General features: G+C 32.6%; 2 protein-coding genes across 8 annotated transcripts; both read right to left on the bottom strand.

Annotated features, from left to right (window-relative positions):
- Positions 1–298: 298 nt before the first annotated feature.
- LOC141663739 (uncharacterized) lies at positions 299–22,319 on the bottom strand. 5 transcript variants are annotated; one of them, XM_074469545.1, is made up of 7 exons: positions 22,182–22,319; positions 18,463–18,723; positions 2,486–2,594; positions 2,264–2,350; positions 1,929–2,150; positions 1,244–1,339; positions 299–1,162 (listed from the first exon to the last, which is right to left on the bottom strand). In XM_074469545.1, the coding sequence occupies exons 3-7, from the start codon at positions 2,574–2,576 to the stop codon at positions 456–458; spliced, it is 1,203 nt and encodes a 400-aa protein (XP_074325646.1). In that variant the 5' UTR covers positions 2,577–2,594; positions 18,463–18,723; positions 22,182–22,319; the 3' UTR covers positions 299–455. The 5 variants fall into 5 exon arrangements, with proteins under 5 accessions (XP_074325646.1, XP_074325645.1, XP_074325647.1 ...); XM_074469544.1 differs by lacking the exons at positions 18,463–18,723; positions 22,182–22,319 and adding exons at positions 6,670–7,019; positions 7,127–7,326; XM_074469546.1 differs by lacking the exon at positions 18,463–18,723 and having other exon boundaries at positions 22,182–22,316.
- LOC141663740 (uncharacterized) lies at positions 10,896–22,315 on the bottom strand. 3 transcript variants are annotated; one of them, XM_074469549.1, is made up of 9 exons: positions 22,177–22,315; positions 13,743–13,851; positions 13,521–13,607; positions 13,320–13,406; positions 13,095–13,181; positions 12,759–12,980; positions 11,959–12,102; positions 11,773–11,886; positions 10,896–11,691 (listed from the first exon to the last, which is right to left on the bottom strand). In XM_074469549.1, exons 1-9 carry the CDS (start codon positions 22,189–22,191, stop codon positions 11,363–11,365), a joined length of 1,194 nt encoding a protein of 397 aa, XP_074325650.1. In that variant the 5' UTR covers positions 22,192–22,315; the 3' UTR covers positions 10,896–11,362. The 3 variants fall into 3 exon arrangements, with proteins under 3 accessions (XP_074325650.1, XP_074325651.1, XP_074325652.1); XM_074469550.1 differs by having other exon boundaries at positions 11,773–11,868; XM_074469551.1 differs by lacking the exons at positions 13,320–13,406; positions 13,521–13,607.
- Positions 22,320–23,407: the final 1,088 nt, after the last annotated feature.

Here is a 23,407-nt window from a genome sequence, read left to right as displayed (position 1 = left end):
AGGAAATAACTTTTTTTTAGTTACATCTTTGTATTCCATGGGAGGAAAATTTATGATTATGCTTTTTAAATCAGAGACTGTTATTTAAATTTGGTTTATCTTGCTTCACCAGATTTACTGACCCATAAATTTTATCTAGTGCGCACTTGAAAGCGGCTCCGGGTTAACTACGATAAAAAACAGAAGACAATTGCGTATGAACAAGTTTATGGCTCACACGTGCAGGTCAACTTGGTTTATCAGGTATGACTAGCAAAGTTTACGTAGAGTCAAGTTTGGGCCTGATCTGGTTCTGTGCTTTCCACAATTTTATCTGGCCTTTATTAAAAAAATAATAATAACAAGATTATCCAGCCTTTCTCAGAACCCTGAACAAGTCTTCTATGCTAAACGGGCAACTAAAATTCACCTAAGATCAATTTTGATGTGCATATGCATTACAGAAAAATTATCATTTACAAAATGGAACCAACAATTTTTTCATATTCGGCGTTCATACTCTGAATGTTCTCTGCATCCGCCGCTCGCTCTGACAGCAATGCCGAAGAGGTCTTTTCCCTATTCTCCTTCTTCAGTTCAGCCTCACTAAGCTTCTGGCGGAGTTGGCTGATTTCCTCATCGCCAAGTTTGCCTTCTTCGACAATTTTTAATATCTTACTTTCCTTTTCCATGAAGTCTTTCTGGAGGTCCTCGAGCTTTTGCTTCTTCAACTTAAATTGGGCCAGAGCTTCTTCAACTTTATCAACATCAAACCCGTGAGGTTTGAACGTATCCAGAGTTTTCAAAATACTTTCAATTGCAGAGATGTCAGAAGAGGGCTGTAGTTTTGAAGCGCTCTCCACGAGATTATTAAAACTTACAACAAGACCAATTGCAGATCCCTCGCGGAGTACTTCTTCCTGTTCTTCTAAAGGCTGGAAGTGCGGCTTACGTTTCATCTTCATATAGGCTTTACCGGAACAGATACTTTCCCATAAGGTAGAACGCTTAACAAATGGAATATCCTCCTCATTCTCCGTAGAATCGGTTCTCACAAGGGCAGCTGTTCCAACATCTCCACCATCCTCATTCTCCACAGAATCAGTGCTCACAATCGCAGCTGTTCCAACTTCTCCACCTTCATCATTTAACTCATCACACTGATTCAGATCAGGGATATCTCCTGGATCATATAACAGTAATATAAACAATAAGCCACCATATCAGATTATTATCAGAACTGGAGTTCAGATAGTCAGCTTACTAGGACCATCCGTATTCGGAAGATCAGAAGACCTCATGGTATTCCCATGGTCAGGTGGAGTTCCATTACCATCTTGTTTGTCAACGGGCAAAGTTCCTGACAACAATAACAACACTTTATATAACCAATATAATAGCGCTAGCCAGTAGTAGAACTTTCACAGCTGAAAATTACAGATAGTTAAATATGAAAATTCAAATTTCAGAAGTACATGCCGAGTTTCAAATAATTAGGTTCGCCAAACGAAAACTCCCCATTACCTAACATGTCATCGAGCTGGACACATATATAAAACCAAATTCTTGGAGAAGACGGGTAAGAAATTTCCGAAGAGAACACATTTATCTAAACTAGATATCTATAAAGCAAGTTAATCATTTCTTATCTTCAAATGTTTGACCACCACAAAAGAAAACCTATGAAGCATATATTTTCCATGTTTATTAATACAACTTGCTGGTGCATAGAAAGTTAAAGCATATTGCATTAAATCACGAAATGAATTGCGGGTAATTTGATTTCCACAAAACAAGACTATTACTCTATTAGTAGTTACAGATTTTTCCTCGACATCTTTCAGCAATTAAGAAGCACACAAGAAATTTACTTTCAAAGTATGGCCCTGCACTTTCAGGCTAGATTTTAACTTGCATGCATCTGATATAAACCAAGTTCCAGGGCATACCTTGATATTGTGTTACATCTTCCTGGCCCTCAAGCATAGGGGTCTTTTCTGTTTTTCTCAGCATACCATTGTGTTTTTTCACTCCATTTCTAGGTTGTTTACGACATGACAGTGGGGGCAGTATAAGGTCCTTACCAGAGGGGTGAAAATCACCAATTTTTGGTATTTCATTCCCTACACGGGAATCATTCATATCCCCGTTCGCTCCTGTGCTTCTCTCACCTACAGATAATTAGTTCAACATACTCTTAACAAAGAATATCTTCAAATTCTATACATATATGTATATATGTGTGCACGTGTGTGTAAATGGTGGAGGAGATCATTCGCCAAACCTATATGTTTCTTTGGTCTTCCCCTTTTTTTCCCAGAACAATTGTTTACTTTCTCAACATTATTTTTTTTAGCAGACCAATGTTCCCCTGCAAGACACAAATTCACTGTCAACAATCTCTTCAACATGAACCCCAGTATTATGCTTCTCTTAGTACCATTATTCAAGGTTGTACGGAACTTGTGGATAGTTACTATTATGTAATTAAATGATATGTTTATACCTGAGGAAGCAGGACAATTCTCAGACTCGGACTGTAATTCTTCAGCCATCGTCTCCAGTCTGTTTGAATTTGCAGACTGCCTAGTGAGCATCTTAGCTATTTAGTTAACCTGTAACATTATAATGCAGACTTCCTAGTAAGCATCTTAAGTATTTAGTCTAAACTCTAGATACAAAAATCAAAGGAATAGGATGGAATAACTTGGTAATTACTACAATTCAAATGATATTTGTTTTCAATTTTAGATAGCAGAGTGGGTGCGGTTTGAGTTAAATTTGCAAGGGAAAATGTCAAGCTTTTATTGTACTCCACAGTAACATAAAAGGCAGTCAATGTTGCTTGTGTTATCACCAATTTCCCAACGATTACCCTATAAAAAAGTAATTTAAATAATCCCCCCCCCCTGCTTCGTCCATCTCCATGTATCCTACTTGATGTAAAATATGTTATGCCAGGAACAGGCCAAACAGATAAAGAAACATCAACATTCAACCATCAACCGTATTTGTGCTAACCACTAGTTTACAAATTGTACTTGATGACTTATTACTAATTCTATTTCTAATAAGCACTGTATATTTACACAAAGGGCATAAGGCAAACATTCTACAGCAGCTTCTCCCATTTTCCATGAACCCAGTCACAATTAAGCAAACAATTTGCAAATAAGAAAGGGGGGGAGGGGGATGGGGTTGTATGAACTTATATAAATGTTTATATATTAATACTTGCCACTTACATGTGTATTATATCAAGAGAAACAATTTAACTTAAGTAATAACATTTCCACATGATCATTTTCTAACCCTTGACCAGTTTAAAAGCCACGGAGAACAATGAGCACTTTAGAAACATTGAGACAGAATTATTTAAAAAAAACCATAAAAAAGGAGTGCCTTCACGGATTCGAAGCCAAAAAGTACATAAAAAGATTAAAGTTCGGTCCACCTCAATTACTATACGTTTTTTATATCACATTATTATTTATTCATTTTTCAAAATGCAGAGATACTATGAAATGTGCTAATCTATCATATGTTCACATTTTGTCTTTAATTTATGATACTTACACAGAACTTTAATCTTTGATTTACTATGATAAAGACTAGTGTTCGCTTTACTTTTCCAGCTTTCAGGGATTTCTTTTTTCCTTGCAAGTCTCTAATGGTCTATGGATCACAATCCCATCAATATGGGTGATACTAATATTATATACATTGTAAACCATATAAAGTGATAAGCAGCTTCGATGCTTCCACTAAATCATTTTAGGCTTTGGAAAAGTGGAAAGTGGAAATGTAGGATGTCATGTAATTGAGCAAATCCAAAATATGAGTGTTTACTGATGATCTGCTGAACCAAATTGATCAGGCTATTAAAAGGATCTAGAGCCCCAAAATCAGAATATTTATATTAAAAAAATCAAACTGAAGCAGATTCCATAAAGAAAGTAAACTTGATTTATAGAAGTTTATAATTTGCCACATCTACGATGATAATAAATTTTACCTCAAATTCAACAACTTACCATTATATCTGAGATATAAACAAACTTAATCATTCCATCTACCACTGTTGAAATTAAACGAGACCCTAGCAAACTTGACATAAACTTATAACTCATCAACCCCAATATATATATACAATATCATAAATGAATCTATATAAGAAAAAATCAAATTTTAAAATTCAACAAAAACATCAAAATGTCCAGATCTAAGTGTGGATTAATTGGATGCAATATCATAAATAATATTGTCATTAGGTATATGTAACGATGGTTAAGGAAATATATGATACACATATCAGATATACACCAAGTAAATCATACATATACCGGGTAAATTGAATATATGCTAATTGCATTTATGTTTATAACGTGAAAAGAAAAAGGACATAACTAATTAACTGAGTTATGGAGATAATCACTAGATTTGTTAATAACTTACTTGAATCAACGAGGAAGATGAAGCAAGAGGCTGAACACAGCGAAAAGCGGCGGAAAGAGGCTAGAAGATAGAATGACAAGACAAGACTGAAACCCAACCTTGAGTTGGGGTTTTCCTTTTTGCTATAATGTATTACAAACTTGGGCCGAAATTTAGTTTTGAATTTGGGCTTTTATTTGGACTCAAAATATTCTTGCCTCAACTATGATTTGCCAGCGCTATGCCTCTCATCTTACACACCAAGATATGGCCCTCAGTAAGGCCCATAGGGTTACCCACTCGACTCGAGTCATACATCACAGCTTCTCTTGAAAACACTAATACGACATCAAACTATCTGCAAGAAACCAATTCACTTCGTTGCTGACACTTAACCAATGATTTCTTCCTCAGCCCTAGCCTTGATACCAATTTGCTAAGTTGTTTATAATCGTTTTCACATTGACGTTAAAACACATTAACAAACAATATTGAATTGACTATTTTATAGAGATATACAAAGGATCATCATACCTAATTTGCGTTTGGGTAATACATTATAAGAATAGTCACGAAAAGAACTCAAGCATTAAAGACATTCAAATATGTCTTCAAACTAGTTTTTTTTCTCTCTAAACTTCATCTCGATCACATATGCATATGTGTTAACTATTTTGATTATTTTAAAATTGTTTTGAGAATTTAATTATGGTCTAAATTCTACAAAGTTGGAATATTGTGAAACCACATTATAAGATTATTGGAGTTCTGTTATAAAGGGATAGTTTCTTAGTTGAGTGAGGCATTCATTTATGATGGGGAAGGATTAGGAGCTATCACACAATCGATCTTAAACTTACGTAATGACTCGTGAAGGCCTTTGGATATTACGTGAAAACTTGGTTTTGTAGGAGGTAGGTACCGTAGAGGCATCGTTCTGATCATAATTTAAATCAAAATAATTAGATTATAAGAATTGTTAATTTAACTCAACTATTTACTAAAATGCTTCAATATTGGTCAACATCACATGCAGGATATATGGCACTTATAATGCACTATTTGGAGCTCATTTATTATATATCTAGATTTCTTATTAGTAAATTTATAAGAGATTGAATTTCGTATCTAAATAGGTAGCCAACAAATTTAAAGCCGAAACATCTTATTATCTTATGTCATTGGTGGGCAGGATGCACAATCAAAGAGCTGCCGGTCACTTTTTGCTATTTTTTTAGTGGGTTGATTTTCAATATAAATTAAGTTTATATTTTTAAAAATCATAACCATTATCCAATCAGTAAACATTGCATAATATAAATAATTACCTTGATTCAAAATCATTTCCTATCCACATGTGACTATGAAACTGGACTCTATACATTTACTTATACTGTCACTTTCTGCACATAACCTTGCTTTGGTAAGTAGATACATCCTCTGATGTTCATCTCTGAATATGCTATTCCTCATTGTTGAGACTGGTTATGTTATCTTATCAGCTAGCCTTATCTTGATGAAACAAATAGCATTCCACACATGACACAACTAATCCCAAGACGAGGAAGGGAAAAGACTTGATTTTAAAGAAAAAAAATACTCAAAAGATTCATGATTGAATGAGAAAATCATTTGTATTACGTCAATATGCAAAATGCCGCGCTCTCCGGGGAAGGGGGGGGGGTTAAAACTGTTCAAATGGAGAAAGGTTTGCACTATTGATTTCTGGTTGAGTTGTATTTGATAACAAGAAACTAGGGAGTTGCCAAAGTAAAATGACAGTTAAAAAACATAAAATAAACTGTAGTTGTCCCACCCGACAACGCCTCTAGACTAATACGCCTTCTCAACATATACTTTTCATTGTTTTGAAAGGTTTGGCTCACCTGTTAATAGGGTGTCCCGCTGAATGTTAATATCCTTAATAATCGTGTCAAACTGTCAATAACTACACAATTGTTGTTTAATAACTGTGTCAATATTGACGACAAATACACAATTGCTGCAAGGATGGCCATTGATGTTACTTATGGTATAATCACGTGTTATGTTTGGCAAATGTTATGGTATACGAAGGTACTTATCTCCAAAAATACGTTCCTAGCTAGGTTAAAAGTGCCTATGTCAAGTTCATCTCAGCATTATTTCTAATAAACTTCTACCATTTAATAGGCATATACGATTTTATCATAACAATTTCATGATTTTGCCCAAATAAGAAAATTGCAAAACTACAAATGCAGATAAGAACCTCACATTGATCCAACAGATGAGGAACCCGGTTGTAAAGAAGATGTAAACTGAAATTCAGTCTCCCAAAATATGCCCACTGGAACTCTCAACACTTTCGTGAGAATCGACAAAATCAAACTCCTCAGTTCCAGTGTACCCCTCTTGTTTATCAATTTCACCACCACCACCATCAGATTCCCATCCCAAAAAACTCTAACCGCCATTCTTGACAACAATATTAATCTAATCCAAAGATGGAAAATTACTGGAGCATTTTCTTCATTGTTTACTTGACACATGAAAACTGAAATTAGTAATTTTCTCTCTTTCAGACATTGCGTCGAACACCTGGGGGTCAAAAGCAAATGTACACCCTGATAGAACAAAGACAGGAGATCAAACAAAGAGACCAAGAAAAACAAGATATAGATACATAGAGATACACACATATACACATATGTCTCAGTTTCTTTGTTTTTACCTCTCTATCTAGACAGTAATTGTATGAGTTTTTAGATCATCGGATTGTAAATTCTTGACATGGGGTTTTCTTAATTTCTCCTCCGAGGAGGCTAGCCAGCTTTCTCTCTCTATCTCTCTCTCTCGCTCTCTCTCTCTCTGACTCTCTCTCTCAGTTATCAAAACACCAAAAATAAAAGAGTAACAAAAAGGGGAGAAAGCGCCCCTATTTATATAACCGGGTTTAGAGAAGAGAGATTTTATGATAAATCATCGTACTATAAATAAGGATTAAGCCCACAATACCTAGTTAAACTTGTTCTTAAGACAGACCACCGTAAGGTAATGTGAAAAAATAAAAAACCTTATCTGAAATTTTAGCAATATGACAATATTTTTATATACTATAGACAGATTTTACAAAATTTCTATTTTTGATCTGTAAATCTGTATAATATCCAATCTATAAATCTGTATCGTATCCAATCTGTTTTAAATCCGCCAATATTTCATGTAGACCGGTGTTATTTAAGTTAGACATGTGATTGTTTTTTGTGTAATTTTAATACAAAAAATAAATAACACAATCAAACTTAACGGTTCCGGTGTACCCCTCTTGTTTATCAATTTCACCACTACCACCGTCAGATTCCCATCCCAACCCAATAAACTCTAACCGCCATTTTTGACAACAATATTAACCTAATCCATTCTTCCACCATATAAAATTACTGGAGCATTTTCTTTATTATTTACTTGACACATGAAAACTGAAATTAGTAATTTTTTCTCTTTCAGACATTGCGTCGAACATATGGGGTCAAAAGCAAATGTACACCCGGATGCTCTTTAATATGCAAAGTCATTTATAAGTACTTTTTATCTTATTTTTCGGTTTCTCTGCTTTGGCCCATAAGCCCATCGGCATCTGTTTACCGAGTTTTATAAATTTAGATGATGATTTTGATGGACGTCATTTACGGGGTTGGAAAATTAATGGATAACTTACTGCACTGTTGGAGTTCTACTGGATACTAACTTGATTTTATAGCATACCCGATGGAATTGCGGGTCTTGAGGATGAATTACTGAGTTAAAAAAATAAATGTAATATATGATATTTTTATATATATAATTGTATTTTATTAACAAATTTATTTTTAAAATTTAATATTATAAAATGTTTTAAACTCACGTGATTTGTGTGAAAAAATTCATCACGCTGATTTTCTAGTTTATATTGTGTGATACACGGCTTTTTAAGTTTTATGTTTTGATTTTTCAAATTTTTTTAATGTGTTATAATATTGTTTTGTAAATTTTTTATTTTTTTTGGTTATTTATGGAACTGTTGCAGTATTATTTTTATTTTTTACTATTTTTTGTAATATCTTCTAACAAATATGCATATATTGAAAAATATACGGATGATAAATTAATTGTTTATTGTTTATTTGCATGCTTTGTTGCGTTAACTGTTATCTTGGTCTTGTCTTGCTAAATGTAATATAATTGCCTCTATGTTGCTGTAATATTTAGTATTATTTCCAACAACTGTGATGGTTGATGTACGTGTCCTTATATTCAGAAATATTAATATGTATAGATCATTGGCCATACTCACTTAATTATGCATGCATTGCATGTTTATCTAAATTATTTATGAAGATTTAAAGAAGATAGACAGAAAGTATTGTAAACATGGGAGTAGGGTACAGAAAAACAAGATGTAGATAATTAATTATCGCTCCCTATATGCGTCTCCTTGTACTATTAACATTGTTCAAAAAAATATAATACCAATAATACAATTGGAGAATGCATCTTTTCTCCTAACTTAAAATTTAGTTAATCTAATACACAACCGCCTCCTTCCTCTCCTCTCCTTAGTGTTTGTCCATTTTCAAATAAATCGAGGGGCTTCTATTGATTTTCTCCGTTGGAAAATCCCAACCCCTTCATTCTCTTTTATTCTCGTTAATTTCCTTTCAATAAATTTTAATTTTTTGTGTGTTTGTGTGTGATGAGGATCAAGGAATGAATATGTTAATTTGGATTTGGTTATATGTGCTCGTGGTGATGTTCAATTGGAGAGGACGCAAATATGGGTTATGCAGCTTACTTGGACAATAAGGAATAAAGGAGCGATGCATGAAGTTGGACAAGTAGCTGATTATTATATAATTATTAATTCGAATTTTACTTGCAAGTTTTTACCTTTCACTTGAAAGGGTTTTTCTTGTTTTAAGCACTTAGGATTTTATTTTCCAATTTGTATTTGATTTTGGTCTTTTTTCTATTCGGATTTGGTTTTTAAATTTGTTTCCTGGAAGGATTCAGATATTGGCTAATTCAAGCAGATATTGAATTTCTTTTGGAATCCTATTGGGTTGGGTTTGGGTTATTGTCTAAGCATATAAATACCCTTCTCATGTAATCTTTTAAGAGAGACAATGGATGATATAAAAATTGTGTTTTGAGATAAACTATGATTAGTTTTTCTTTTCTCTAAACTTCAATTACTGGATTGTTTTGAAGATTAGATTCGAATTACTTAGTTTCTGGATTGATCTAAGCAATTTGAGATTCAAAGTTCACGTTTCTGGATTGATCGTGTTCTTTTGAAATATCCTCTTCTTCTTTTATCCCTTTTCTTCTTCTTCTTTTCTTTCTTTGTGGAGAGATCCACATCAGTGTGTCTCTACTCTTGGAGTGTGTGTTTTATCTTTCCTTTTGGAGTATTTTGTTATGTTTTTGTTTAGTTATGATTGGGTTTTTGTTTAGTTATGATTGGGTTTTATTTGGTGTTGGATATGTTGAGAACGAGTTTATTGATATTTGATCTTCAAAGTCTGTATCGAATCTGGGGAGGTGGTGATTATTGCAAGAGTTCACACTTCACAAACAAATATTGTTCATCCTTCACGAGTTTACACTTTCGAAATGTTTATAGCTGATATCCAGTATGTAGATAGTTGGGGTGCATTCGGCATGTCTATAGCTGGTGTCCAACATCTATATAGCTGTGGTGCCGCTTCTTCAATATCAGTTTATGCGATTGGTGTGTCTGAACAATGGGTTATTTATGTGATATGGTCAATTGCGATATTGTTATTTTCAGATATTTTGGTGCAATTTGGATTGTTTGGGATGTCATTGATTTCGTTTTTAACTTCAAGAATTTTTAAATTTTATGTGTTAAACGATCAGGAAAAAAATCATCTAACAAGTTTTAGTATATTATTTGTTTTACCATCTGGTTGTATCAATAGTTGGGGTTTTATCCTGATTGTACTATATTTAAATTAATGAAAGTTTTTTGCATTTATAAAAAAAATATTGTTAAAAAAATATTAAGTATTTTTATTTTTTTTAAATGAAAGATGACTGGAAAATAAAAAATGAAAAATTCAAAAGAAGAAAAGAGGGAATAACTATTTTTTTGGTTACATGTTCGTATTTCATGGGAGGAAAATTTATGATTATACTTCCTAAATCAGAGACTGTTGTTTAAATTAAATTTACCTTGGTTCACATGATTTACGGGCAATGAGCCCATATATTTTATCTAGTGCGCACTTGAAAACGGATCCGGGTTAACGACGATAAAAAACAGAAAACAAAAGACAATTGCGTATGAACAAGTTTATGGCTCACACGTGCAGGTCAAGTTGGTTTTTCAAGTATGACTAGCAAAGTTTACGTAGAGTCAAGTTTGGGCCCCCGTATCTCATGCTAGAATGGGCCTGATCTGGTTCTGTGCTTTGCACAATTTTATCTGGCCTTTATTAAAAAAAATAATAATAACAAGATTATCTAGCCTTTCTCAGAACCCTGAACAAGTCTTCTATGCTAAACGGGCAACTAAAATTCATCTAAGATCAATTTTAATGTGCATATGCATTACAGAAAAATTATCATTTACAAAATGGAACCAACAATTTTTTCATATTCGGCGTTCAAACTCTGAATGTTCTCTGCATCCACCGCTCGCTCTGACCGCAATGCCGAAGAGATCTTTTCCCTATTCTCCTTCTTCATTTCAGCCTCACTAAGCTTCTGGCAGAGTTGGCTGATTTCCTCATCGCCAAGTTTGCCTTCTTCGACAATTTTTAATATCTTACTTTCCTTTTCCATGTAGTCTTTCTGGAGGTCCTCGAGCTTTTGCTTCTTCAACTTAAGTTGGGCCAGAGCTTCTTCAACTTTATCAACATCAAACCCGTGAGGTTTGAACGTATCCAGAGTTCTCAAAATACTTTCAATTGCAGAGATTATTAAAACTTACAACAAGACCAATTGCAGATCCCTCGCGGAGTACTTCTTCCTGTTCTTTTAAAGGCTGGAAGTGCGGCTTACGTTTTATCTTCATATAGGCTTTACCGGAACAGATACTTTCCCATAAGGGAGAACGCTTAACAAATGGAATAGTCTCCTCACTCTCCATAGAATCGGTGCTCACAAAAGCAGCTGTTCCAACATCTCCACCATCCTCATTCTCCATAGAATCAGTGCTCAAAATCGCAGCTCTTCCAACTTCTTCACCTTCATCATTTAACTCAGCACATTGATTCAGATCAGGGACATCTCCTGGATCATATAACAGTAACATAAATAATAAGCTACCATATCAGATTATTATCAGAACTGGAGTTCAGAGAGTCAGCTTACTAGGACCATCCGTATTCGGAAGATCAGAAGACCTCACGGTATTCCCATGGTCAGATGGAGTTCCATTATCATCTTGTATGTCAACGGGCAAAGTTCCTGAAAACAACAACAATACTTTATATAACCAATATAATAGCGCTAGTCGAAAATTACAGATAGTTAAAGATGAAAATTATATTTGCTCACTTGAATCATCCGAACCAATTGGAAGTCGTGCGTTATAGCACATTGATAGAGTTTGATTATCATCCAGAACACTATCTCCATTGATCATCATATAATCATATTTCGCATTATCAATTTCATGGGAGTATGCAGGATTGGGAATAACTGCATAACACAAAGTAGACAACAGGAAAAGAAAATTATAAAAGATCTTATTTTAGTGAATGTCGGATGAAATCCTGCAAAATCGAACTTACAAGTTAATCTGATCAACAGTCATCGAATTTCTTGCCTAATATTCATGATTAATCCACTGCTATTCTTGTCAACTTATACGAAAATACTTAACTTTAACTAGATAATTCAAATTTCAGAAGTACATGCAGAGTTTCAAATAATTAGGTTCGCCGAACGAAAACTCCCCATTACCTAACATGTCATCGAGCTGGACAAAAATATAAAACCAAATTCTTGGAGAAGACTGGTAAGAAATTCAGAAGAGAACACATTTATCTAAACTAGATATCTATTAAGCAAGTTAATCATTTCTAATCTTAAATGTTTGACCACCACAAAAGAAAACCTATGAAGCATATATTTTCAATGTTTATTAATACAACTTGCTGGTGCATGGAAAGTAAAAGCATATTGCATTAAATCACGAAATGAATTGCGGGTAATTAGATTTCCACAAAACAAGACTATTAGTGGTTACAGATTTTTACTCGACATCTTTCAGCAATTAAGAAGCACACAAGAAATTTACTTTCAAGGTATGGCCCTGCATTTTCTACTAACATAAACCAAGTTCCAGGGCATACCTTGATATTGTGTTGCATCTGCCTTGCCCTCAAGCATAGGGGTCTTTTCTGTTTTTCTCAGCATACCATTGTGTCTTTTCACTCCATTTCTAGGTTGTTTACGACATGACACTGGGGCCACTACAAGGTCCTTACCAGAGGGGTGACAATCACCAATTTTTGGTATTTCATCCCCTTCACAGGAATCTTTCATATCCACGTTCGCTCCTGTGCTTCTCTCACCTACAGATAATTAGTTCAACATACTCTTAACAAAGAATATCTTCAAATTCTATACATATATGTATATATGCGTGCACGTGTGTGTATATGATGGTAGGAGATCTTTCACCAAACCTATATGTTTCTTTGGTCTTCCCCTCTTTTTCCCGGAACCTTTCTTTACTTTCTCAACATTATTTTTTTTAGCAGACCAATGTTCCCCTGCAAGACACAAATTCACTGTCAACAATCTCTTCAACATAAACCCCAGTTTTATCCTTCTTTTAATACCATTATTCAAGGTTGTAGGAACTTGTATATATTTACGACATGACACTGGGGCCACTATAAGGTCCTTACCAGAGGGATGAAAATCACCAATTTTTGGTATTTCATCCCCTACACAGGAATCTTTCATATCTACGTTCGCTCCTGTGCTTCTCTCACCTACAGATAATTAGTTCAACATACTCTTAACAAAAAATATCTTCAAATTCTATACATATATGTATATATGTGTGCACATGTGTGTATATGGTGGTAGGAGATCTTTCACCAAACCTATATGTTTCTTTGGTCTTCCCCTCTTTTTCCCAGAACCTTTTTTTACTTTCTCAACACTAATTTTTTTAGCAGACGAATGTTCCCCTGCAAGACACAAATTCACTGTCAACAATCTCTTCAACATGAACCCCAGTATTATCCTTCTTTTAATACCATTATTCAAGGTTGTACTGAACTTGTATATATTTACTATTATGTTATCAAGTGATATGTTTATACCTGAGGAAGCAGGACAATTCCCAGACTCGGACTGTAATTCTTCAGCCATCGTCTCCAATCTGTTTGAATTTGCAGTCTGCCTACTGAGCATCTTAGCTATGTAGTTAATCTGTAACATTATAATGCAGACTTCCTAGTGAGCTTCTAAGTATTTAGTCTAAAGTCTAGACACAAAAATCAAAGGAATAGGATGGAATAACTTGGTAATTACTACAACTCAAATGATCTTTGTTTTCAATTTTAGATAGCAGAGTGGGTGCGGTTTGAGTTAAATTTGCAAGGGAAAATGTCAAGCATTTATTGTGCTCCACAGTAACATAAAAAGGCAGTCAATGTTGCTCGTGTCTTCACCAATTTTCCAACGATGACTCTGTAAAAAGTATTTTAAATGATCCCCCCCCCTCTTGCTTCCTCCATCTCCATGTATCTTACTTGATGTAAAATATGTTACGACAGGATCAGACCAAACAGATTAAAGAAACATCAACATTCAACCATCAACCGTATTTGTGCTAACCACTAGTTTACATTTTGTACTTGATGACTTATTACTAATTCTATTTCTAGAACACTTAAACCTTTCCGCAATAAAAAAAGGTGTTCTGCTAATAAGCACTGTATATTTACACAAAGGGCATAAGGCAAACATTCTACAGCAGCTTCTCCCATTTTCCATGAACCCAGTCACAATTAAGCAAACAATTTGCAAATAAGAAAGGGGGGGAGGGGGATGGGGTTGTATGAACTTATATAAATGTTTATATATTAATACTTGCCACTTACATGTGTATTATATCAAGAGAAACAATTTAACTTAAGTAATAACATTTCCACATGATCATTTTCTAACCCTTGGCCAGTTTAAAAGCCACGGAGAACAATGAGCACTTTAGAAACATCGAGACAGAATTATTTAAAAAAAACCATAAAAAAGGAGTGCCTTCACGGATTCGAAGCCAAAAACTACATAAAAAGATTAAAGTTCGGTCCACCTCAATTACTATACGTTTTTTATATCACATTATTATTTATTCATTTTTCAAAATGCAGAGATACTATGAAATGTGCTAATCTATCACATTTTGTCTTTAATTTATGATACTTACACATAACTTTAATTTTTGATTTACTATGATAAAGACTAGTGTTTGCTTTACTTTTCCTGCTTTCAGGGATTTCCTTTTTCCTTACAAGTCTCTAATGGTTCATGAATCACAATCCCATCAATACGGTGATACTAATATTATATACATTGTAAACCATATAAAGTGATAAGTAGTTTCGATGCTTCCACTAAATCATTTTAGGCTTTGAAGAAGTGGAAAGTGGAAATGAAGGATGTCATGTAATTGAGCAAATCCAAAATATAAGTGTTCACTTTGTGCTGTTATAGGCAAATGTGCTCTCACTGATGATCTAGAGCCCCAAAATCAGAATATTTTTATTAAAAAGTTCAAACTAAAGGAGGTTCCATACAAAAAGTAAACTTGGTTATAGAAGTTTATAATTTGCCACATCTACGATGATAATAAATTGTACCTCAAAGTCTAGAAACCACCATTATATCTGAGATAAAAACAAACATAATCATTCCATCCACCACTGTTGAGATTAAACGAGACCCTAGCAAACTTGACTATAAACTTATAACTCATCAACCCCAATATATATACAATATCAAAAATGAATCTATATAAGAAGAAATCACATTTCAAAATTCAACAAAATCATAAATGAATCAATTTTGAAGGTCAAAATGTCCAGATCTAAGTGTGGATTAATTGGATGCAAAATCAAAAATAATATTGTCATTAGGTATATGTAACGATGGTTAAGGAAATATATGATACACATATCAGACGTACACCAAGTAAATCATACATATATTCCAGGTAAATTGAATATATGCTAATTACATTTATGTTTATAACGTGAAAAGAAAAAGGACATAACTAATTAACTGAGTTATGGAGATAATCACTAGATTTGTTAATAACTTACTTAAATCAACGAGGAAGATGAAGCAAGAGGCTGAACACAGCGAAAAGCGGCGGGAAGAGGCTAGAAGATGCAATGACAAAACAAGAATGAAACCCAATCTTGAGTTAGGGTTTTCCTTTTTCTAATGATGTATTACAAACTTGGGCCGAAATTTAGTTTTGAATTTGGGCTTTTATTTGGATTCTAAATATTCATGCCTCAACTACGATTTGCCAGCGCTATGCCTCTCATTTTACACACTAAAATATGGCCCTCAGTAAGGCTCATAGGGTTACCCAGTTGACTCGAGTCATACATCACAGCTCCTCTTGAAAACACTAATACGACACCAAACTATCTGCAAGAAACCAATTCACTTCGTCGCTGACACTTGACCGATGATTTCTTCCTCAAACCCTAGCCTTGATACCAATTTGCTAAGTTGTTTAAAATGGTTTTGACATTGACGTTGTTAAAACACATTAACAAACATAAAAATATACAACTCAACTGAATGTAACACAAAAATGGAACCACACACCATACACTCCTAGATTATCACCTCATTCTGATATAAAACCCTGGTTTACTACATGTCTTTATTTTAGCGTACTTGTTTCATGATTTTTAAAGTGTATGATATGCATATGTTTATTATGAATTTTGTCACAATATAAAAGTTAATTTATTATGAATTTTTAAAGTGAATTTTTAATTGATAAGTTATAATATTTACTCGCAGGAATCATCTAATTAAAGAAGGAGATTGCACCTTAAAGAGGAATTTTTCTGGAAATCTTGCACAGTCTTTACAGTTTAAGATTTTCGGAAGGCCAATTAAAACGTTTCAACAACCCACAAAATTCTTCTGAAAAAATATTTAATTTAGAAGTGCTCTAGCTATTATAATCCGAACGGAACAACCAGGGCAGAGGGCCACAATTGTTTTTCGAAAAATTCTTGTTTCTGCATTAAAATATTGAATTGACTATTTTATAGAGATATATAAAGGCTCATCATGCCTAATTTGCATTTGGATAATATATTATAAGAATAGCCGCGAAAAAGAACTCAAGCATTGAAGACGTTCAAATGTGCTTTCAAACTAGTTTTTTTTTTTGCTAATCTTTTGGACTTCTCTGCTTCATCTCGATCACATATGTGTATGTGTTAACTATTTTGGATTATTTTAATATTGCTTTGAGAATTTATATAATCTAAATTCTACAAATTTGAAATATTGTGAAACCCCGTTATAAGATTGTTGGAGTTTTGTTATAAAGGGATAACTAGAGTTCTAAGTATACTACATTGTGGTGTTTAATTTAATTCATTCTTTATAAAATTTAGTATAGTTAGTAGTTAAATTAGTTTTTATACTGTGAGGTTATAATAACTTTAAATCTTGAGTGACGTATGATTGAATCATTTAATTTTAATTTTGTTACCTTGCATAGCCCTGCAAATTGGTGCTTAATCTTCTTCTCACATTTGAGTGATATAATTAATGCTACTTAAATTTATAAAATTAACTTATATCTTATGCATGAGGTCTTTTAACATGTTATTATTTGTATTAAATAGATATATTAACAAATTTTATTTGTTAATAATTCTTCTAACCATGTTTTAAATATTATTTAATACGAAGCATAGAAATATTATTATATTGTTAATAATAATATACTCCCTCTGTCCCTTTTTAGGTGTCATAATTGACTTTTGTGCAGTCAAATTGACTAAAATTTGACTGAAGATTATTAATATTTTATAATGGAGTAAAATGAAAAAATTACATCATTGGAAAGAACATTTAATCTATTTTATTACATAATTTTCAGTTTTTAATATAATGTAAGAGTAACTTTTAAACTTTGGTAAAAAAATTAGTTACTTTGACCATTAAAAAAAGGAAATGTGATAACTAAAAATGGGTAGGACGGAGTATGTGTTAACTTGTATTTTTGTATATATATAGATACATTATAATATTGTTATTAAATATCTTCTGATGGTTTGTATTTTTATTTTTATTTTAAGTTAAATTTAAATATCATAATACCAAGAGAAACCTCTAAACAAAAAATCTTCGGCTAATAAAGTGCGACTTTGTTATATTATCCACCACTACTAAGGGAAAATAATTATCATTTCCTTTACTCATAGATAAAATACATCAGTATCTTTTAGGTAGTATATACTTAGCTAGTTAAATCTGGACCCTCATTATAAAGGTCATAAATTCAAACACCAAATATTGGTGTTTTATAACCAAAGTGTTTGATTAACATTTGTGACTAATGCTATATTTAGTCCTTGAGGAGTGACGATAAATCGTACTGCTACTATGCGTACTTGCACACCTCTATATTCTGGTACTTTTATTTAAAATTAATTTTACATAATAGTCTACAGATATCCCTGATTGTATGCACCAAAACAATTTATAACCTGAAACACTTTGAACTTCTACTTGAGAGGACTATTAATTTTCCTAATTTAAATAATAATGTACTACATAAATTTTTTTAAGTCGAATTAATATTTTTAACTTTCATATATATAATAATCATATTAAGATTTTTAACATATACAACCATTTGGGCCAATCTAAGTAAATAATGAAAAACTAAATTTTCTACATTTTTTTGAGTTTATGGATTAAATTTATATTTAACAATGCAGTCAACGTCTTAAAAAAAAATAACCACACAATCTTGATTTAAAATCAACCAAATACCTGATAACTCCTTTGACGGGTCTATGATTGCTTCCTCTACCATTTTAATAGTTGTCATCAATGGAAGTAACTTCCTCCTTTGGTACATGTTAGGATTGCAGAACTTGAATTGATCGGGTATACATTTATCCAGTAAATGGGCATTATTAGTGAAACAACGGAGCTTTTGATAATGAGTAACATTGGCTCTGGATTCCAAAAATAAATATATCCGGTCTTATCATCAATCACGCATATCCATTGTTTAGGAAGCGAATGATCCTTTGGAACATACCGTATACCACCGGTTAGTAGTATGAATGACAAATTATTATTCAGGATCCTGTAATATATATACACATATGCATAATATTGAATAGAGATGTATTAACCATAACAAGGCTTACGAACCTTGAAAAGGTCCTATCTCCGGAAAGCATGACGTTATTAACCCAAACCCGATACCATTGCAAACATGCAACTAAGATTCAAAACTAGATAAAGTAAACAAATGTACGGAAAATTTAGGTCATACGAGTATATTACACTAACTTAATAAGACATATTACACTAGGTTAATACTTTTCAGATTAAACACATCATATTAAATACTTTAATCAAAACTAATAGGTAATAGGAAAAGTTAGTACAAGACTTCCTTGAAAGACAAAGCAGAGTGTCGAGCAAAGGGCAAAGAGTTTATTAGAGAGTATATCAATTACTATATTACACATGTTAACAACAGACCAAGGATTTCCTCTACACTAATAAGCAATTATACATAATCTACATAATCTGGTCTGAGCAGCTTAGTGTAAAAGGTTCTCATTTCAGATATCTGTGCAATGAACAATAGTTGTGAGGCTTTATAATTTTATCGAGATAAGTGGAGTCCAAGAGAAATAAACAAAACAACACAGATTTTTCAAGAGATTATCAACCACAACTAACCATGCCAATTGCCAAGACACATATGACCAAGTTCGTTTTACTTTACTGTTCATATATGAGCTTAGCAAGTGTGTCATCTAAGAATTTAATATTTCTTTTTAACATTTTTATTAGATAACTCCATGCTCCAATTATGGAGCCAGTTGCTCTTTTTGATCAAGCAAAAAACAATAAATCGTCTCAATGCATCAAAAATTGGATTAGTGGGCTCCAGGGGTGGGGAGATGGGAGGTAATGCAGAGCTTTTTCATAAGGGTTAAGGGGCAAAAACACCTGTCTGGTATAGGTTTAGAATAAAATAAATTCCTTGTGGTTAAAAAGGGACTGAATACACCCTTATTTTCATATTTGTGGAGCAAAAAAGCCCCTAATATACGGAGAAGTTAACAGACGTTAAAAAATTTGAACTTGTTAATTACGAAAAATATGTTTATTTGTTAGGATTTGTCGATGTATCAGATATCTGACCCAATTCGATCCGTTCCGAAGCTAAATAAACTACTATGGATTCTTCAAAAAAGATCCTACCCGTTAATGATCCGATCGGAGAATGGTCTAATCAAGGGTCAGATCAGATAACTAGTGGACATGGATTTAGGATGATACAATCCGCTAACGACCTGATCCGAGTATATTATATTTATTTTATATTATATATATATAATATAGTAATTTAAATTATATAAAACATACATTAAATTTTATATAAATAATATATTTGAAATTTATATTTGAATTTGTCAATGTGTGTATGTCATATTTTTAACTTTTAATTTGAAGAAAAAAAAACTATTTTTAACTAAAGTTATTTAAAAATAAATAAATTTTTAACTAAAAAAATTAAAAAGATATGCTCCTACATTATGCTCCATACAACATGTTATTTTCGCCTCCTGTTATCCATATATATAGATTTGAATAATTTCTCGGCAATATCCATTTAAACTTAAAAATCTGGATCAATTTATTTTGTATGTTTACATCTTCTCCTGTGTGTGTTATTTCGGGTTCATATTTTTATTTACCACTGTAACAAAAACACAAGTCCACTTCCGAGTCACTCTATAGTAAAAAAGTAAAATTAGTCAAAAACACTAAAGAACAACAATATCAATCAGGTGTATGTATTGGTTCCCACATACAATGAATTAATATAAACAAAAAAGAAGATAATTAGGAATCAAATATTTATATGACCCACAAAAAATATATTAAAGAGAAGAAAAAACTCATGTCTACTAATTATTTACTTCATGAGATTCAGGGATGGGAGTTTGAACGTTTTGTGTACTATATGTGTAAATTGCTATGAAGTATCATGTATAAATACATATATACGTAAAAAAAATTAATGTTAGTTAAAAACCATAACAGAGAGGGGTTTTTTGCTCCATAAATCTAATAGTAGGGGTGTATTTGCTCCATTATTAATCACAAGGGTATATTTAATCCTAAGTCTAAACCGTAGGGGTGTTATTGCCACTTGACCCTTTTCTTAAATGTTTTATTCTTAAAAATGGTTGTTCTTTGCTATTTTTTTATCTCTAGTTTCTTAGTTGTGGGTGAGGCATTCATTTATGTCGGGGAAGGATTAGGAGCTATCACACAACCGATCTTACTTCGGTAATGACTCGTGAAGGCCTTTGGATATTACGTGACTTGGTTTTGTAGGAGGTAGGTACAGTAGAGGCGTCGTTTTGATCATAATTTAAATCAAGATAATTAGATTATAAGAATAACTCCACTATTTACTATTATCTTATGTCATTGGTGGGCAGGATGCACAATCAAAGAGATGTCGGTCACTTTTTGCTATTTTTTAGTGGGTTGATTTTCAACATAAGTAAGTTAAATTTTTATAATCTGTATCATTATTCAATCCGTAAACAATGCATAATATAAATAATTACCTTTATTCAAAATCATTTCCTATCCACACTTGACTATGAAACTGGACTCTATATATTTACTTATACTGCCACTTTCTGCACATAACCTTGCTTTGGTAAGTAGATACATCCTTTGATGTTCATCTCTGAATATGCTACTCCTCATTGTTGAGACTGGTTATGCTATCAGCTAGCCTTATCTTGATGAAACAAATAGCATTCCACACATGAGACAACTAATCCCAAGACGAGGAAGGGAAACGACTTGATTTTAAAGAAAAAAATACTCAAAAGATTCATGACTGAATGAGAAAATCATTTGTATTACGTCAATATGCAAAATGCCGCGCGCCGGGGGGGGGGTTAAAACTGTTCAAATGGAGAAAGGTTTGCACTATTGATTTCTGATTGATAACAAGAAACTAGGGAGGTGCCAAAGTAAAAATGACAGTTAAAAAAACCTAAAATAAACTGTAGTTGCCCAACCCGACAACGCCTCTAGACTAATACGCCTTCTCAACATATACTTTTCATTGTTTTGAAAGGTTTGGCTCACCTGTTGATAGGGTGTCCTTAATAATCGTGTCAAACTATCAATAACAGGCAGCTACACAATTGTTGTTTAATAACTGTGTCAATATTGACGACAAGTACACCATTGCTGCAAGGATGGTCTTTGATGTTACTTATGGTATAATCACGTGTTGTGTTTGGCAAATGTTATTGTATACTAAGGTACTCGCTAGGTTAAAATTAAAAGTGTCTATACCAAGTTCATCTCAGCATTATTTCTAATAATCTTCTACCATCTAATAAGCATATACCATTCTGTCATAACAATTTCATGATTTTGCCCAAATAAGAATATTGCAAAACTATAAATGCAGATAAGAACCTCACAGTGATCCATCAGACGAGGAACCCGGTTGTAAAGAAGATGTAAACTGAAAGTCAGCCTCCCAAAATACGCCCTAGCAGACTCTCAACACTTTCATGAAAATCGACAAAATCAAACTCCACATATCCGGTGTACCCCTCTTGTTTATTAATAAACACTAACCACCATTCTTAACCACCCTAAAGAAAAACTATTTTTCTCCGACAAAATAAGCAGAACAAGCACCAGCCCACGTCTGGTTTTCACATATTTGTTGAGACCCAAGAAAGAAATGTCCCTCTTTCAGACATTGCGTCGAACATCTTGGGGTCAAAAGCAAATGAGGGCGCACTGTACTGTACAGCCTGATGCTCTGTAATCGCAGAGTCATTTAGTACGGTTATTTTAGCTAATATTTTAAAATATTTTTTTAATTTTATTAATTAATAAATTATTTTTATAATTTTAAGTGTAGATTTGTTCCTCACGTTTTTCAACTTTTCTTGTCAAACAGTTTTATTATTTTAACCTTCCGTGTTTAATTGTTTTCTTTGTTTCAAAATCATGTTTACCAAAATTAGATCCCAACATAAAAAATGAAGTAAAATTAATAAATTTTCATGTCTTTTCCTGTAATTAATTAACTATCATTTTTTTTGATACTTAAGTGTTCATTTAACAAAGTAATTTTTGTTATCGGATATTTTATTGTTTCTTTTTTCATTGTTAATACAACATGCTTGTTCTTGTTAGTTGATATATGTAGTGTTTAGAAAAGAAGAAAAAAAGAGAAATGATTTTGGGACAAACTAATATTTAATTGTTATCTATTAATGAATTCAAATTATTAGCATTTTCATATTATTTAACAATTTTTGTTAATTAGATTAAATAAATCTTATTTCAAATCTCAAATATATTTGTCTACTTCATGCCATTTATTTTTTAAAAATTAAAAAAAATAGTTTTAAATTGTTACAACTATATTATATTAAAGTTAAATCTTAATAAGATCCGGACCAAGAAAGTTTATTACTTTATCGGGATTAAAAATTATTTTGAAAAATATTATTTTAGCGAGATTATTAATTTATTGATTATTAGGTTTAACTAGGTGTGCTATATAGCTATCGCAAAAGCACAATTTTTACAATTAAAATGAAAAATAAAGCAATTGTGAACGGCAAAACTAAATGATGCATTTTGTACCGCAAAAGAAAGGGCGTTCAAGCCAGAAACCTACCACAAA

The sequence above is a fragment of the Apium graveolens genome, chromosome 6, assembly GCF_009905375.1.
Source record: "Apium graveolens cultivar Ventura chromosome 6, ASM990537v1, whole genome shotgun sequence".
NCBI classification, from domain to species: domain Eukaryota; kingdom Viridiplantae; phylum Streptophyta; class Magnoliopsida; order Apiales; family Apiaceae; genus Apium; species Apium graveolens.
Note: the sequence above shows the minus strand (reverse complement) of the source record. Positions and strands in the feature narration are given on the sequence as shown.